The sequence below is a fragment of the Cyprinus carpio genome, chromosome B13, assembly GCF_018340385.1.
Source record: "Cyprinus carpio isolate SPL01 chromosome B13, ASM1834038v1, whole genome shotgun sequence".
In the NCBI taxonomy this organism is placed as follows: domain Eukaryota; kingdom Metazoa; phylum Chordata; class Actinopteri; order Cypriniformes; family Cyprinidae; genus Cyprinus; species Cyprinus carpio.
In genome coordinates, this window is record NC_056609.1 from 3,427,168 (window position 1) to 3,447,023 (window position 19,856).

Genomic DNA, 19,856 nt, shown 5'->3' on the forward strand with positions numbered 1-19,856 from the left:
ACGGGAAAACAACTGCCTACATTCAAACAGAAGAGAGAGAAAATGCCTCCTGTTGAATATACTTGTTGCATAAACTGCTGCAAACTTCTACAAAGGATTGTGGTTCTTGAAACAAAGTTATTTGCTGGACTTCCAAAACAGGCGGAAAACTCAGCAGACCGTCGTCATGAACCCTCTCAGCATACAGCCGGTGAGTCCCATGAATCTTCTGAATCTCAACAGTTTATACCAAGTGTAGAGGAACAAGCCGAAACTGATCGCCACACTAATCGATGGCACAAACAGGGAGCGAGACCCAAAGGAACACAAGACATCAGATTGTCACGAGTTTCTCGTATTGCTGCTGTAGCATCCTCTACCCCAGATTCGACTATTACAAGGCTTGTGAATACTGGTATTCTGCCACCCCCTATACATCTTGAGAACAGATTTGAAGCATTAATGAATGCGGGTGAGGAATCCCCAAATGTGATTAAACATGTATCGGATCAGCCAGCAGCTAACACTGCTACTAACAGGCGCTCAAGGTCGAGCAGACAGCGGCATTCAGCTCAGAGCGCAGCCGAGCCCAGGACTCTGATAGTGGGTGACTCTATTATCAGAAACATCAGTAGCAGGACTACAACAACATGCTGCCTTCCTCAAGCAACGGTTTCTGATGTGAACAAGGAACTTCAGAACATTCTGATGAAGCACAAGACTGCAAATCGAATCATCATCCATGTGGGGAAGAATGATATTCGGAAAGAGCAGTCAGAACTCCTTAAGAAGGACTTCAGTGAACTCTTTGAAACACTTCGAAGACTCAAAGTTCAGTCGTTCATCAGTGGACCACTTCCAGCAAGGGGAACAAATATGTTTTCACGGTTGCTTGGGCTGAACACATGGCTACAAAGATCTTGCAATATAAAAGGAGTAAATTTCATCGACAACTTCAATCTGTTCTGGGGCCATAGACAACTGTTTAAACCGGATGGCCTCCACCCTAACAAACTTGGAGCTAGAGTGCTTAAGGACAATTTCTACTTCTGCTTACGCCATCCTTCAGCAGAGTATGTCAATTCATTCAGCACACACACACCAGGTCCGAGTCATCATGTGGTTGACATATCCCACAAGGACACTGATAACACCATCCAGCCACAACAAGCACTTCTGATGGACACTATCCCGGCTGAGCCCTGCCCACAGAGCTCCTCACAGACAGACTGTGATGTATCAAAACAGATACAAGACTCAGCACCCAAGGACGACCTTCTGGAAAACAGCCAGGGAAGCCAGGACAACATATCACAGTCACTGGAAACACCAGAGACACAGCCCCTCTCACCGGACACATTATCCCTCTCTCCAGCATCTCCACTTCTGTGCTTCTCACAGAAAATTGAGGAATTGGTGTATGCTGGGACTAAACTCTCTCACTCATTCGCTGCAAGCCCGCAAATATCACCAAAAAAACGGCGGGCCCCCCAACCACCAAAGCCTGTGGGCCCTGCTCCTGTGAGAGCTCTCCGACCGCTGCCACAACGCCAGGGCCCAAACCCTCCATCTGCTGTAGGTGAACCAAAAACAACTGATAGCAGCTCTCAGTGATATGTGTCGGGTCCCCGCTATAATAGCAGCAACATTCACAAATGTTTACAGAACAAGCGGGAACCCAGCGTGCCTGTAGCTTTCTATATTTCAGTTTTATCACGTGATAGAAAGTCTAAGGTCTTTTCAAGCTCAAGGGCAAACTCATCGAATCTGCGACCTATAATGCATCAAACTAAGATTGATATAAAGACACAAAGTACTGCCATCAAGTTGGCATTTTTAAACATTCGCTCACTAAAAAATAAATCATTTCTAATCAATGACTTTATAACCACAAACAATCTGGATTTTATGTTTCTAAATGAAACATGGCTAGAAGACAGCTGCAGTGCAACAGTCCTCAATGAAGCAGCCCCTCCTAACTTTACTTTCATGAGTGTCTGCAGGACTGTTAGGAGAGGTGGAGGTGTAGCTGCTCTATTTAAAGATGTCTATCAATGCAAGCAAATGTCATTTGGTCAGTACTTGTCTTTTGAATATCTAGGGATTGTGCTGAAAGGTGCTCCACGCATTCTGTTTATCATTATTTACAGGCCTCCAAAATACTCTCCAGCCTTTGTTGAAGAGGTCACAGATATGCTATCAATGATTTCCTCAGAGTTTGACTGTTTTGCTATTGCAGGGGATTTTAATATTCATATAGATAATGCAGAAAACAAAATTACAAAAGAAATGATAACGGTTCTAAACACTTTTGACCTGATTCAGCATGTGCATGGACCCACACACAAAGGTGGACACACTCTAGATTTAATCATCAGTAGGGGTCTAAACATTTCATCCATTGTTATTAAGGACGTAGCACTATCTGATCACTTCTGTATTTTCTTTGATATATTGATCTCTGCTACCAATGAATCTAGATCTGTCTCTGTCAGAAGGAGATGCATTAACGATAACACTAGTGTGCGGTTTATGGAGGCTATATCTCTAACACCAAGCATTTCTGCAGACTCTGTTGATATTCTCCTTGATTTCTTTAACTCAAAAGTTAAGAATGTTATTGATGATATTGCTCCAATAATAGTCAGTAAGAAAACAAACAGACAGAAATCAGTTTGGAGAAGATCAACAGCAGTTCAGACTATGAAAAGACAATGCAGAAAAGCCGAGCGGATGTGGCGGAAGACGAAACTTGAAATTCACTATAGCATTTATAAAGACAGCCTTCATGCTTTTAATGTGAAACTAGCCACAGCTAGACAGAATTTCTTCTCAAACCTTATAAACAGTAACTTAAACAACACTCGTACTCTTTTTGCCACTGTTGAGAGACTGACAAACCCCCCAAGTCAGATTCCCAGTGAAATGCTCTCAGTTACCAAATGCAATGAGTTTGCTTCCTTCTTTTCTGAGAAGATCATTAATATCAGGAAGGCAATTAGCACATCCTCAAGTAATGCAGAGGTCAGACAGATCTGGACGCAATATCAAAAAGATACTATGTCTATTTTTTGAAGCAATTGATAGCAAAATTTTGGAAGAAATAGTGCAGCACCTAAAATCGTCAACCTGCGATCTTGACACACTTCCCACATCTTTTTTCAAAAGTGTGCTTAACTGTTTAGAAGCAGATCTCTTAGAAGTGGTGAACGCCTCACTTCTTTCTGGGACATTTCCAAACTCCCTGAAAACTGCAGTTGTAAAGCCCCTCCTGAAAAAGAGCAATCTTGATAACACCATTCTGAGCAATTATAGACCAATATCTAATCTTCCTTTTATAGGCAAAATTATAGAAAAGGTAGTTTTTAATCAGCTGAACAAATACTTAAACTCAAATGGATACCTGGACAATTTTCAATCTGGTTTTCGACTGCATCACAGCACAGAGACAGCGCTCATTAAGATAATAAATGATATTCGCTTAAATTCTGACTCTGGCAAAATATCAGTGCTGGTATTGCTAGATCTCAGTGCTGCGTTTGACACTGTAGATCATAGCATACTACTAGAGAGACTGGAAAACTGGGTCGGGCTTTCTGGGATGGTACTCAAATGGTTCAGGTCATACTTAGAAGGGAGAGGTTATTATGTGGGTCTAGGAGAGCATAATTCTAAGTGGACGTCCATGACATGCGGAGTCCCACAAGGCTCAATTCTGGCACCGCTCTTGTTTAGCCTGTATATGCTCCCACTAAGTCAGATAATGAGAAAGAACCAAATTGCCTATCACAGCTATGCTGATGATACCCAGATTTACCTATCCTTATCGCCAAATGACTACAGCCCCATTGACTCCCTCTGCCAATGTATTGATGAAATTAATAGTTGGATGTGCCAGAACTTTCTTCAGTTAAACAAGGAAAAAACTGAAGTTATTGCATTTGGAAACAAAGATGAAGTTTTCAAGGTGAATGCATACCTTGACTCAAGGGGACAAACAACTAAAAATCAAGTCAGGAATCTTGGTGTGATTCTGGAGACAGACCTTAGTTTCAGTAGTCATGTCAAAGCAGTAACTAAATCAGCATACTATCATCTAAAAAACATTGCAAGAATTAGATGTTTTGTTTCCAGTCAAGACTTAGAGAAACTTGTTCATGCCTTTATCACCAGCAGGGTGGACTATTGTAATGGTCTCCTCACCGGCCTTCCCAAAAAGACCATTAGACAGCTGCAGCTCATCCAGAACGCTGCTGCCAGGATTCTGACTAGAACCAGAAAATCTGAGCATATCACACCAGTCCTCAGGTCCTTACACTGGCTTCCAGTTACATTTAGGATTGATTTTAAAGTACTTTTACTCGTTTATAAATCACTCAATGACCTAGGACCAAAATATATTGCAGATATGTTCACTGAATATAAACCTAACAGACCACTCAGATCATTAGGATCGAGTCAGTTAGAAATACCAAGGGTTCACACAAAACAAGGGGAGTCCGCCTTTAGTTACTATGCCGCCCGCAGTTGGGAATCAGCTTCCAGAAGAGATCAGATGTGCTAAAACATTAGTCACATTTAAATCTAGACTCAAAACTCATCTGTTTAGCTGTGCATTTGTTGAATGAGCAATGTGCGATGTCCGAATTGATTGCACTGTATTTTACATATTCACTATATTCTATGTAAAATCATTTTCTATTTTTAACTGTTTTAAATTCATTTTAAATACGTCAATTTTTAAATCATTTCCAATGTTTTAAAATTGCTTGTTTTATGTTTTTAAAAATTGCTTGTTTTATTTTTGTTATTATTTTTCTTCATGATTATTTTACCTTCTTTTATGTAAAGCACTTTGAATTACCATTGTGTACGAAATGTGCTATATAAATAAACTTGCCTTGCCTTGCCTTAATAAATGTGCTATTTAAATTAAATTTAACCCTACCCCATGTAGTTACTTTGTATTACCAGAACTTTCTTAGATAAATACACTGTAAGTACACTATAAGTACGTTACTACATGTACTGTAAAATAAAGTGCAACCCATAATTCTGTAAAACTGAAGTTTAAAAACTCACTGATGTGGAAGAGAACCCATCCATCAGCCAACAAGTAGGTAAGACTTTCAGTTCCAAACACAGGTTGATCCGGTTCATTCTGTAAAGCCGGTCTGAGAACCATCAAGCCAATTATGAATGTCATTTTGGCTCAGTCACTGTTTTCAGTTAGTGTTTTAAGTCAGTGTTTAAAGTTGTTTCGTGTGCGGTGTCTAAAGAATTCAAGACCAGCTGTTGCCAGTCATCCTCATAAAGATTATTTTTATAAATTGTGGGACTGCACCTTTTTCTGAATATGTAGTTCTATTAATTTAAATAACAAATTAAAAAAAAAAAAAAAAAAAAAAAAAAAAAAAAATCACAAACATGACCTTTCTGAACAAATAATTTTAAACACATTAGTTAGCCTATATATAATATATTTGAGGTAATATAATGAGGAAATAGAGAGCCTTGAAAAGGCTAGGCTACATTTACTGTAGAATGAAAATGAAAATATACAAATAACATTTTAAATGACTTCTGTTTCAGAAATTAAAATTAAAATTCTGCCTACGCCAGTGGTTCTATCAAACCTCTGCAGCTAATACAGAATGTGGCTGCATGATTAGTCATTAACGAGCCGAAAAGAGCATGTCACATCTCTGTTCATCAATTTGCACTGGCTACCAATACCTGCTTGCATAAAATTCAAGGCATTGATGTCTGCCTAAGAATCAACCACTGGCTCTGCACCCCTTTACCTAAATTCATTACTTCAGACTTATGTGGCCTCCAGAAACTTGCATTCTGGATGTGAACAGTTTTCACTTTTGAGTTTCGGTCTTCTTTGTATTGCAATTAGTTTGCACACATTTTAGCTTGTGTGTGCGTTGATGTGAAAGCAGTGTTGTTAGTGATGGGAAATCAAGGCTTTCTGAACCATTTTAGGCTTTAATGAAATTGTGCCGAAAAACGGTTCATTACTCAAAGCTTTTAACACGGGTGGTCATACTTGGTTTCTCCCCCAAATCTAACAAAACATTGCAGAGCAGATGATGGTTTGAAAATGTTTTTAATCTGTGCCAACTCATGTCATGCGTAGTCTGGTCAACGGATTCACATATTGACCAATAATATAAAATATACAAGTGTGCGATTATAATTAATTATTGACATGAGTAGCATTAAAAATATTTTGGGCGAGCTGTTCAGGGTCTCTGAGACTCCAGCTATAGAACATGACAAAATGCAATAGAGGTGTGACGTGCATTCAGTTCCTGTCTGGTGTTGAGGTTATTCTAAACTATTCTACTGAATCCTATATAAGTGTACACACACACACACACACACACACACACACACACACAAACACACAACCAAATCAATGTAAAGTCAAACATGTAATGTAAAGTCATGCGAAGCACCAATTTTTTTCAAACCAGCTGTCCCAACCTTTCCGATACTGCATGACGTTCAAAGCTTCAAACGTCATCAATCACGTGGTGTTGTCATTTTGATACGAGCATTAGCACAGTGTGATACAATAGTGCTTTGAAAACTGCATCAGAGCCTCTGTATCAGTCGTCCCATCACTAAGTGTTGTAGCCCTTTTGCTATCAGTTAATGATCCTTTTCTTTCTTTCTACAACTTGTGTCCATATTAAAAACTATTGTATCTTTCTAATACATTTCTTTTGAAAAATGTCTGTCTCTGTTTTTGGTTAGTAAGAAAGTATAGGGAAGCTTCTGTTGTTTATTTCTTTTCTTTTACCTGTCTAGGTCATTTAGTTCTCCTCCCAGTAGCAAGTAAATGTTTTTTTTTTTTTTTTTTTTTTTTTTTTTTGGGCTAAGAGCCTAAATTAAAGATTAATTGCTTCTACCTACTTTAAAACAAATAAACAATTTTTATTTTCTATAACAAGTGATTGTCACATTTCCAGGGCAGAGGACTGAAGGGAATCCTCCATGTTCTCTATTTGTTTTCCCTTTTGGTTAATTTTTTAACCGTCCCCCGTTAAACTGCCATTTATAAGCATTTACAAATACATACCATTATCTATAATCTTCATACAATAAATGAAAATCCTTTCTGATAATTTATTTTGATCTGTCAAGACCATTAATAATAGTTTATACATTCTTTTCTCTTTACTTCACTCTTCTTCTGTCCATATTCACTGTTGTTGTTGTTGTTTTTCTACACACAGACATCAATGTGCAATTAATCTACAATGACAAGCTCAATCAACCTGCATTAAAATTCCTGATGTGGCCCCCTGATGTGGGGCCAATTGTGTGGGAAAACCACAACCCAAACAGCAGTAAAAATTAGTATTTTTTATCTTTTAATATACCAGGTAAAGACATATTGTTGTAGAAGAACAGCACAACTGCTGAGGAGAAAGTGAGGACAAACACAGTAAGGAAGAAAAGTGGTAATAAAGAGCTGACTAACCTAACCTACCTGAGCTCAGCTCGCACGGGTCTATGTCCTCATCGTCGCTGGGGCACTCGGCAGATGCTACCAACAAGTCATCAATAGTCTGGAAAACAGATGGTACAGGAAAGAGTGGATGAATGCAAGAAGAACTGCACACAGAATGAAAAACACGAGAAATGGAAACCTGAGCTTAATTGAATGGGTATACAAAGCATTAGATTGAGACTCTTTAGCTGTGAAAAGTATAACAATAAACAAACAAATTAATATAATAGATTACAGACATTCAGACTATCAACGTGAATAACTGTGCTACACTTGCTGGGAGCGAATTAAACAAACACATTTTTACTTCTGAATCCACTTTCCATTTCTTGAAACAGACATTTTTCATGCGACAAAGATTACACATAACCATTATTTGGTTACAAGCAAGCTACGTTGAAATTGAAAAGTTTATAAAAATTAAATGGTGTGATATCACATATGTAAACATTAGAAAGGGCGATGTACTGTATATCATATCGGTCACATCAAAAACGAAATCTACTGTCCTTACTCTCCGCGACCCATTTCCTGTTGTCAGTCTGTTATTTTTTCTTCTTCTTCTTCTTCTTCTACTTCTTCTTCTTGTCATTTTGTTTGTTCTATTAGTGTAAATAGCCTCGATAATTAAATGTAACTGTATTTTTTTGCAATGCCTTTATTAAGGTTATTGACTCTTTGACTGTGAGCAGTTCCAACTGGCTTTTATTACTTATTCTTATACATTATATCAGTACTGCTGCGATTTTGTGCCAGGGTAGTTTATTCTACGTTTACCCAGGACACATACGATGCACCACGACCACAATATCAGTAATTATGCACAAAAGTATTTACAGGTAATTGTACTCGTACTGGCATTAACACTAAAAACATCATGAATATTGGTTGGGTTTCACTGCGAAACAATACAAAAAAGACTGCAAATATTGCCACAATTTTGGAGAAACTCTGCAGCACATTCAGTAGTTTTGGGCCATAAAAATCAGAAGAAAAGTCCAGCGAAATAGTGATGGGACAGGTAGAACAAAGAAAAGGAAAGGAAAGGGTGGAGGTCAACTAAAGGAACGAGTGGAGTTTTCTGACCTGCTGGGGTTCGCTTGCTGTGCTCGGTTTGATCTTGTGGTTGGAGGTGGTTGTGGTAGTGATCTCCATGACTGAGGTAGAGGTTTCAGAGCGAGAAACCGTAGCACTGGACTGTGGTGATGTGGAGGACGACTGCACCTCCCCAACCAACCTCACGCTGCCTTCGATGCGGATGTTGGGGTCTCCTTCCACAGCCATGTTAAAAACCTTCAAACCATTGTAATAGAAACCAGACATTTGGCCCTGGAAGGCACGGCTGTGGTCTCTTTCCCAGCCCCCGATCTGGATGGTCATCTGGCTGTTGAAGATTGTGAGCTGACGGCCTGCGGGAGAACAAAGTTACTGCAATACAAAAAAACTTAGTGCAGACTGAAGAGAAACATACGTGAGGGAGAGTGATGGAAATAATCTCGCCTGAGGAAAAGACGGATTATTCAGGTACAGGGGAATGTAAATGTCTGACGATTTATCATGGCTGTAATGAAGGGATGCTTATGAAACACAAATAATGTAAAATAAAAGATAACAAAACAGTGGTAATAGGTTTAAACTCTGGCACTTTGCTAAAAGGCCTCTTTAACACTACCATTTATCAACACCTAGATTCATTCCAAATGAAGTTTTGCAAAGCCAAGCATTGCTGATTAAAGTAAAAGAGGGAGAAGATATATATATATATAACAATAACAAACATGTCTGCCTTTTAGCAAGATGAGTTGGATTGGATGCAAAGGTAAACAGGGTGGTCATGAAACAAAGGAAGACTGAAAAATAATTCAATTAAAATCAACAAGAAAAACAGTTGTGCATTTCATTTAAAAGATGAAATGATTATACATGCACTTCAAAGTTATTATAATTATTCTTTTTTTTCCAGTGGATGTTTTGTAATTTTCTTAGCTACACGTAAATTTTTCTTAAAGGGACTCAAATGGCAATTAATATTTTTTAAAAATTATTTAAATATTATCTATTATTATATTGGTAATTATTACAGTGCTTATTATGATTGTTAAATATCTAGTTATTTTGGCTGTTTTTGTATTAATATGACAAAAAGGTACACAAATGTACACATTTACACATGCTACAATTTGTCAATTGACTATTAACACAATTATCATTTTAATTTGGAAACTTTGATTTTATGATTTAAAGGTTTAAATTACATTAAAAATACTTTTTAATAAGCTTATATAAACTTACATCTACAGTCCCTTTAACCAAAATTTATGACATAGATTAGTTAATACAGATCAGTACATTACTAAATAAGTTATTACAAGCTACATTAATCTATTTAAAATTCATCCTTTTATTTAACTAAATGCTTAAATTATTGCTTTATTTCACATTTAAAAATATACTACTTAAATCATATTCATTAAGTTTTATCAGTGTTTTACCTTTGTCGAGTAGCCAATCGTCAACTACTCGACCAAGTCGATATGGAATTCGCTGTCTAGCGATCGCCAGCCGTTCACTATCAATGTTTCCTTTAAAGTTTAAAGAGACATTTCATTGGTTACAATCCAAAATCAATGGGGAACTTTAAAACTTATTATTCGAGCTGTTAAAATGAAAAGATTTTAAATCTTATATTAGATATATTACACTCAATTTCAGTTTATATACTGCATGTATTTTCAGTTTAGTGAATTTTATGTTAGTTTTTTTTTTTTTAACCCAATAACGAATTTATACAAACATAAGAGATCTTATATAACTGCACTTTATAGCAATCATCCTGTTTGCAAAAGTTTACATTACCTTGATTCCTAATATAGTGTATACTGCCTTCTTGATAATCAATTACTGTTTGCACCTTTTGTAATAGTTGAGTCCCTCAAACATAAGTGTGAAAAGCTGGATATCAACATCATGCAGTAACTGTTGGAAGAATTCAAATATGTAGACAATGTTGAAAATCCAAAGAATGAGCAGTGACTGGAAAATTTTCCTTAAGAACTGTAGGCAGCGTCATTACTCCGGATAAAGCAGGGACTGCCACAAAACATATAAACAGTCACTGATCACTGAGAAAGATACAAAGTGTATGAAAAACCAAGGGGATGTAAACTGAGCAGGACAATCTTTTTTTTTTTATTATTTTTTTTTTTTTTATGTAGACATATGGTATGTGAAATAACTAAGTCAGGGCAATCCTAAATAAATAATGCTATTTTTATGATCTATTTTTATTGTTAAAATGGTAAACAATTATTGTACACTTACACACATTCTGTGCACATTTTACCTGTACCTATGATATAACCTAAAGTTAAATTACCAGCATGTGAAAATAAGCTTTGTGAAACAAAGGACTACCAATAAGCACAATAAATTTGGTACTCCAGAATAAAGCTATGTAATTTGTTTCCATCATCTCTCTTTCACATTCATTTAGTTCATCTTTTAAATATTATCAATACATGATAAAAAGTTTATTTTCTTAACTTTTTTATTTGTATCTTAACAAATTAACATATTTCTGTTATAATGTTTCAAACACATAGTCACATTATACTATTAATGCAAAAATCATGATACTGTAAAATATAAGATACCATCAAGAATTTCAATCAACGTGGTCTCAATAGATGAGCTATGGGAACTTCCCCAAGGTGTAACAATTATATCATTTATATATAAAATTATATAATATAGAATCACTCCAATTCATTGGTTGATGCCGATAACATCGTTCTCTGAGGAATTGTGTCACTCTCGTTCCGCATCTGCCGTATGGCGGGTGGATCGTGCCATGGACAACCTACTGAAGGAGACAGTCGTGTACTTTAACGTTAGAGAAGGGGTATGTCGCCACCACAGACATGTGACACCAATGCTGTTGAAAAGGCGCAATGATATTATGCAGTGCCTGAAAATAGTCCCAGCTAGGTAACTTCCATTAAGCCTATTTTCAGGCGCTGCATAATATCATTGCTGCCGTACCATGGGTGCAGCAGGCGCAAAGTTCCTTGACTATTACATCGGAATGAGAGTATAAGTCAGTAATGGTCATTTTTGAGCGAGATGCTAATGGTCTAATCAGATTCGAAAACGGTAAAACTCAACAGTTTAACTCAAGGGGAGTTGGAAAATAAGCTTCCTTTAAGTTTACCTTCCTATATTTGTAAATGGTAAATGGGGTAATTGGTCCTTTTTTTTTTTGACTCTCCTTGCTACAGTCTTGGAGTTATGAGTCATTATATTTTTTTTGTGTATGGCACTCAGAAAACAAAAGTTTATAAAACGCCTTCAGGGAGTCAAGAGCTATCCAAAAAGGCATATTTTGTTCCAAAATACTGTAACTTTTGGATACTTTATGCTATCACCACAAAATTTGAAACAGATACAGGTAACATGCTGGGGAACATCATCAAAAAATAATTTCCCTCCTACCTTATTTCTTTTCTGAGAAATTGAATGTCAAATAAGACAGATATGAAAAATTTCCCTTGAGCACACATTTTTCTTACATTTTTATCAGCTATTTCTCAGCAGGAGAATGTCCGAATGAATTTTTTTTCCCCCTGAAAGTACGTAAAGTTTTCTATCAAATGATAACAATCTTTTGACTCTCCTTGCTACAGTTTTCGTGTTATAAGTCATTACTTTTGTGTATGTCACTAAGAAAAACAACACCTTCAGTGAGGCAAAAATGCCTTCAGGGCATGAAGGGTTAAACTGTTTTGAAACTCATCAGATGGTTTGGCTCATCAGAAAGCTATACATCAATTCTGTGCAGTGATGCCATGGGTTCTGTGGGCCAGAGTGCATCTCAGACAGTCAAAGAGACAGTGGGAATGTGTGCTGTGGTCAGATGAGTCCACTGGGAAAATGCATGCCGAGTTCTCAGTCCCAAAGACCAAAGGGACCATCCAAACTTTCACAAGCAACAAACACAAAGCAAACATCTGTTATTGTATGGGGGTTTATCAGAGCAAAAGGTATGGGTGTCTGGCATGTGTTAGGGTAGCATTGACATAGAGGCATTATATTGGCATTGTACAGAGACTGCCATCAAGATGACGTCTTTCATGGGAAGTCCATGGTTATTAGATCAAGACAATGCCAGCGCTCATTGTGTATGTGCTACAACAGCATGGTTTCATAGACATTGAGTGAATGTACGAGATCAGTCCAGATCTGTCTCCTATATTGAACATGTATGGCCCATCATGAATAGGACAATCAGGCAATAATGACAACAGACTGATGAGCAGCTGAAGTCTTGTATAAAGCGAGATTGGGCAAAACAATTAGTATCCTCTATTCATAAACAATTAAACATTGTAATTAAAAGTATAGTTGATGTGACAGTGTTAAACGTCTGTCTGTCCCAATTTGCTTATATTTACAGATTACAGTTTATTTGGTCAGTGAAAACATTAAAATCTTTTCTTTGCACTTTTGTCAATCAAATAAAGATTAAATTGAATTAAGATTTTATTATAAGATCTTGATTTTATTGAATTTTACTAAATGTTATTGCATTTTAAAAACCTTTTTTTTTCTTTTTTGTTTTTGTTTTTTTTAATGTTTTGTAGTTTTTTTTCTTATTGTTGTGTTTTATTGTTGTTAATGTTGTGATGATTATTATTTTTTTAGATTTTTATTTTGTGTTGTTATTTTATAATATTATGTTGTCACATCATAGTTATGCAAATTAAATAGATCAACGCTTTTGTTTCAATTTATAAGGATGGAAACTTATATTAAAAAAAAAAATTAGGCTTAAAAGATTTCTCATCCTGTGGTTCCATCTAGTGGATAACATTAACAGCCTTCATCTTTGTGTTAAAATAGTTGATTGGAGTCCCAAACATTATAAATTCATAAAACTAGCATCTTTGCTCAGAATGACTTTGTTCTACACATCATTTAATGTTGAAGAATGTCTAATTAATATCTAATATAAATACAACTTTATTTATGTTAAAATGACACTCTTTTATGTCAAGATCACAAGGAAACAAGAAAGAAAAAACATTCATGCAGAAATTATGCATAGCCTCTTAGGGTTTCCGTACTTTTTGTAGCATCCAAGCAAAAAGTAGGGCCTTGACTAATAAACTGAACATTAATGTGCTGTACTTCACTTCAACACCAACATAACAGCTAAACAGAAGTTATCAAACATGAAATAGACTTTATTATGCAGCAATTATTATGTACTATTGACACTTTTTTTAGGAAATAACTAAAAAGTAATAGCCTATAACAAATACATCTACTGTAAAGCAAACTTTAAATTTTGTTTATGGTGATTTACATGGAGACGACGTATGTATCAGGCATCTTGTAAGGCGATGCACCTAGTTCAGAGGTTCTTATCACATGTATATTTTTTTTATAAATTTCTCATGTACACCGTCATCACGTCGCCGCCTATGATCGGTTCCAACAGTGACATGGGTCTGTCGTCTACCCGCCCTATCAATCCCATTCAAAATTCGACATGGACTGACGGCGACGGAAGGGTAGACTGCTCCTTCTCCTCCTGTTAAGCCTTAGAAAAGGCACAATCCACCGGCCATACTGCCAAGCAATGACAGGAGCACAGGGGTCACACCCTTACTCACACATCCATGATGCTGCGTTTGCAAAAAGAGGTGCCCTTACTTTTAAATGCATACTTTTAAACATACTAAACCACCAGTATGTGGCGGTAAGCCACTTAATGAGTGAGTCGTGTCATTCAACTGATTCGTTTAAAACGCTGATGCTTTGCTGGTTATTTTTTTGTCACGTAAATTTTTGTCAGGTTATTTGTCCGGTCGGGTAAGTAAAAAACAAAAAAAAAACAAACAAAAAAAAAAAAAAACATTAAACTAGCTAGAAGGCTGGTCAGCTGTAGCTCAAAGGCTCAAAATCACTTTCCAGAACATTCTCCTTCACCATTCCTGGCTGGTGGAATGATCTTCCTCGTAATAAATAAATAAATGTCTTTCTCTTTATTTATAACTTTCTGTCTGATGATGCAGTAACTACCACAGGGAAAAAATAAATAAAAAATCTTCGGTCTCTTCAGTGATTGTAAACAGTCATTACTGAAAAATATATTTTTGCAGTAATGTGACCAAAAATATTTAAGACCCATTGAATCTGAATTTAAGACATTTTATGGGCTTTTATTAGGAAAACATTATTTAAGACATTTTAAGACTTTTTATGGACCCGCGGACACCCTGTTCTTATGGAAATATATATTATAATATATATAGAATAAATATTTATATATATATATATATATATATATATTGAATATATATATATATATATAATATATATATATTCTCTACTGTTATTTTGATATTTGTCTGTTATTATTTTTGTTATTATGTTTTTTCCTCTCTCTTTTCCCTTTAATTTGTAAAACAAACCACACTGGCAATTTTGTGTTGCGTTCATCTTTTTGCCGCCACCATTACAACAAATATTGATTGCAATCACAATGTTACTCCTTCTAACCCTAGACCTAAAATCAAGAAGATGTAATAGTATTAAAGAAAGATTGTTAACACTTTGTTCCCTAAGTAGGAAACAAGATTTTGAAACATAGTCTGCCATACTCCTTAGTTTGGGCTACGACTGAGAAGTAATACAGAGAGTGCAGCCTGACACAATGCCTCAGATGGTGTTGTTAGCATTATCAGCTAATGTATTGCCATGATTATATATGGGCTTCAGATAACTGTCATGTGTGGGTGTTCAAATAGCATCAGCTATGACACTTTGTCCCATTTTCTTATCCAAGGCTTTTTAAACTTGGCTACCTTGGTATCCAAGAGGGTTAGAAATAGAAATAATACCAACAACATACGTTATTTTGTGAAAAATGAATCAACCAGCTGATGCCTAAAAAACTTATTTTTGTAAATGAAAAAACCTAAGCTTAAGAGTATGACAAAGTAACAGAGTGTCTATTTAGACTGAACATTATCAGAACGAAAAGGCACAAAAGTTGTCACTGGGGCGGGGGCCCTTTCAAAAGGTCATTTTGCTCTATAACTTTTTTACTCCTAAAGGGTGCATATTAGTACCTTAATGGTGCATATTAGCAACTAAAGTGAACATATTTGTACCCAAATGGTACATATTAATACCCTTTTAAAGGGTACTGCCCTAGTGACTTTTGTACAATATTTTCAGAGAGTGAATGGAAATAGCCCATCCTGTTGGCAGAGGCTATTTACACAAACTAAGAAATCCATCTGGTACCAGCTGCAGGGAGTAAGAATCGCCAAGCAGCGACTCACCAACCCATTTGAATCTGCCTTTTTACAATCCCATTTGTCTATTTACTCTTAGTGCAAATAGCATCTAACTTCTGTTTTAAGTTAATGCAGAGAAAATACAGTTATTTTATTTATAAATAGCATCTATCAGTATTTGTGTTTATTTACTTTTAACACTTTTTGCACTTTTGCATTTACTAGTGCATTGTGTCCACACAGAGCAGGACAGGATCAAAATAATTAAAGCCTTGACAGATCTTGGGCAGCACTTTCCCTACAGACGGAGAAGGCAAGTATCGCAGAGGGTTTTTATTGTCTCTTCATGCCTGGAATGCCAGACTTTCATCAATATTTTCTTCTTGCCAACAACAATCAGCAGACACTTATATGTACAGATCTTTCACTGTTACACTATCACTGTTTCAACCTATTTAGTTTTGTAAGGTGAGCCTTGGTGGACTTGGTGGACTTGTTGAAACTAAGAGATAAAACTTGATTAATTATGTCTTGCTATAGAAACACAGTCTCATTACACCTGCGATGTGACACAAAAATCCTGCTGACACAATACCATTAAAAACAAACAAATAATAAAAAACTTACTCTCATAATGTGGGTGTTGCCTGACTAGTTAAAGGACTGAAACTGAAAGTACACTTCCCTTGTCTATGTTCCACTCCATCTCACAGACCGTCTGCTGATGTCCGTGTGCACAGCTAATTATTGTGTTCTTTAGTGAGGTGAACAGAGCATGTACAAGTGATTCGAGTGCTTGAAAAGATGGTCCACTAGAACACATCTATCTACATTCACGGACAAAGAATATATTTCAAAACGCTTGCACGCTCAACTGTGTGTGAGACAGAGGGGAACATTTCCAATTAAGTATACCTGAGTCTTTAGCCCATCTTTCAATTAAATTATGAACAACATGTTAATTACATGTGAAAACTATACCGTAAGTGCTTCACCCAGTTAACTAACAGGTGAGCTAAATATCATTCAGATTTTTATGTTCATAGTAGAAAAATTCAATATAGACACAAATGTGCAGTATTTAGAAACAAATTCATGTCAACTAAACAATCATTCAGTAATGTTCCAGGCAGCTCAGGCAGGTGTTGTTGGGGTGTGAAGTGATGGTCTCACCTGTGGGGTAGCGCTCAATAACAGGTAGATCGTCCACCTGCAGTGTGGCATTGCCGCCACTCCTTGTGAACTTCACTATATGGTACTTTCCATCATTTACAAACTTTGCTTTCTCCATGATGTTGATGTCATCTGTGCCCACATTAAATATAGCCGCAATGTAGCCATTTACCTGGAGGAAAAACGAAGAGAAATGGGTAGAAACTTGAGGTTAAATCTATGCCCTTTTATAACTAATGATGAAGTCTGGATTGTTGAAATTAGCATTCAATATACAAAATGAAATCATTATAATCATATCATATTAACAACTTGTATAGTTACTCGAATTGATTACTCATAAAATGTGGCCTGGTCTTCATCTAAGTCAGAGCTATTAACAAACACTATCTAAAAAAATAAAGTTGTGTGTAAGCCCTATGCCAGGCTTAGCATGCAGCTAGCAAAAATATGCTTTACTAACTTATCCATTGAGCTATGAAAATGTTATTTCTGAATGTTTTTTAAAAGTTCAAAATGTCCAGCTATTTTTTTTTTTTCAGAAATTTCTTCTTGGTTATGTGAACATTAGAGGAACATTCCATTCTATTGTTTTGAAATGTTATGAGAAAGTTAGATTTGAATGTTTAAGACACCCATTTTTATATATTTAAAGTGCATTTTTTCTATTGGCTATGTGAACATTAGAGGAATGTTATTATTTTGAAACTGTTATGATAATGTTATTTCTAAATGATGGGTGGCGAACCCCCTCCTAAAAAATCATCATACAACACTATAGCCATAAATGTCATGGATGTGTCAGCCTTCAATAGGCTAAAAGGCTGTGACACTACCTATATACTGTAGAAAGCTGAATTCAACAGAAGGCTTATTATTGGAGTCATGTGTCACATTATTATACATCATACTCATTAAGCTTTAGCATTCCCAGTGAAGGCAGCAGATGGAAATCTCATCACAGAAGAACGCACCAAGCTGGAGAGGTGGAGGGAACATTTCAAAACCATCCTGAACAGGCCAGATCCACCAGCATTTGCTGACATACCAGAGGCTGAAGAGGACTTGGAGATCAACATTGGTGACATTATATTAGAAGAGATCAGGGAAGCCATTAACAAGCTGAAGAACGGCAAGGCTCCAGGACCGGATGTTTGTGTGCCCTGAAATGCTCAAGGTAGAAGTCCAGGAGACGCCGCAGATCCTTCAGCACATCCTACAGGACATTTGGGAGAAAGAGACAGCCCCAGAGACCTGAAAAAGTGGCATCATCGTCAAGCTGCCCAAGAAGGGGGATCTTGGAGACTGCAACAATTGGCGAGGCATCACCCTACTCTCTCTCACCAGCAAGATCTTCAGCCATATCACACAGCAGCGTATTATAGCAGCAGTGGATGACATCCTTCGGCAAGAACCGGAGTGAGGCAAGGCTGAATCCTGTCTCCAATCCTATTCTTTCTAGCCATTGACTAGCTGATGCAAAGCGTCACCCAAGGAAAGCATCAAGGCATCCAGTGGACCCTGACCTCACTTCTGGAGGAAGTGGATTACGCAGACGACCTTGGTCTGCTATCTCACAAGCACCAGGACATTCAGCATAAGACAGAAAATCTTAGTGAAATAGCCAGTACCATAGGGCTAAAGGTCAACAGCAAGAAGACTAAGTGTTAAGTGTTCTTCACTATGGCTCAGAATGCTGGAAGACGACAGAAGCCATGGAGCGAAAGCTGAAGGTCTTTCACAACAAGTGCCTAAGATGGATTCTCAGAGTCTTCTGGCCGAACAACATCTCCATCGATGATATCAGGGACAGAACTGAAGTAAAGTCAGTGCAAGAGTCAGTCCAGTCACGCCGATAGAGGTGGCTTGGTCATGTCTGCTGCATGCCAGCCGACTAACTACCCAGAACAGCCCTGAAATGGACACCACAAGGAAAAAGAAACCGCGGGCAACCGAAAGAAACATGGCAAAGAACAGTTGAGAAAGATCTGAAAAGAAAAGTGCTTACTTTCCAGATGGCCCCAGGACAACGTTAGACGGAACGAAGTGGCTGCCTCTTGCTCCAGACAGCACAGAGAGGACTAAGTAAGTCATTAAGCTTGCTAACTCCGGGCCTATTAATAGGATATCAAAATATAAAATATCTAGAATTTCTGAATTTTTAGAAAAGCCTTTTTTTTTTTTTTTTTTTTGCATTGGAATAATCATATTGGCAATGTTCTGCTCTGCGCTACACAAAATAAAATCACTCCAGTAACATTTAGTTTGATTTCCTCGCTCCCACAGGGGTGGATCACTACAAGTTGCATCAGTTTCTGCTTCGGGTCCAGCTTGTATCCCACTCCCACCTTTTGTGTTGCTTAGCGACTATACTTCAAACTACATCCTACACCAGCCTGACAGCGAGAAACACTGCTGCCTGCAACTTCACAGCCATTCATTTACTGGATATGTTTACATGCAGCCTCATAATCTGTTGATGATCAGATCGATACCTCAATCAAACTGAAAAGCCTTCATGTAAACACTTCAGTCAAACTTACTGAGCTTAAAATTCCAAACACAATCGAAAGGGTGTAGATCTTAAATCTGTTACAAGGAAAATAATAGATGTAAAATATATTTATTCCAAAAGATCACATAGATAAATAGGTTCATATTTCATGTTCTTGCAGTTCATCATTAGCCACGCCGCAAAAATGACCCTCGCATAAGACAACTGTTAACAAGACTTAAAGAGCTTGCGGTCTGCCGTTCTTAGACACAGGCCACGATGAGAATAAACTCCAATATATTTTTTGAGTATTTTTTTTTCTTGTGAGCACACCAATGTCACAGATGACTGTGGAAAGCAAATGTACAATTAATTG

The 19,856-nt window shown here is 37.0% G+C and overlaps 1 protein-coding gene across 13 annotated transcripts in view; it reads right to left on the minus strand.

The window, feature by feature from the left end:
• The window catches only part of LOC109069345 (neurexin-1a-like), a 174,196-nt gene that overhangs the window by 21,260 nt on the left and 133,080 nt on the right, over window positions 1-19,856 (minus strand). For 4 of the 13 annotated variants that reach the window (XM_042736268.1, XM_042736269.1, XM_042736266.1 and 1 more), the window contains 4 exons: window positions 16,987-17,158; window positions 10,000-10,089; window positions 8,594-8,916; window positions 7,478-7,565 (listed from right to left, as the gene is read on the minus strand). In XM_042736268.1, the coding sequence (XP_042592202.1) occupies window positions 7,478-7,565; window positions 8,594-8,916; window positions 10,000-10,089; window positions 16,987-17,158 (673 nt within the window). The remainder of the gene's footprint in view (window positions 1-7,477; window positions 7,566-8,593; window positions 8,917-9,999; window positions 10,090-16,986; window positions 17,159-19,856) is intronic. The other 9 variants (XM_042736270.1, XM_042736267.1, XM_042736277.1 and 6 more) reach the window with 3 other exon arrangements.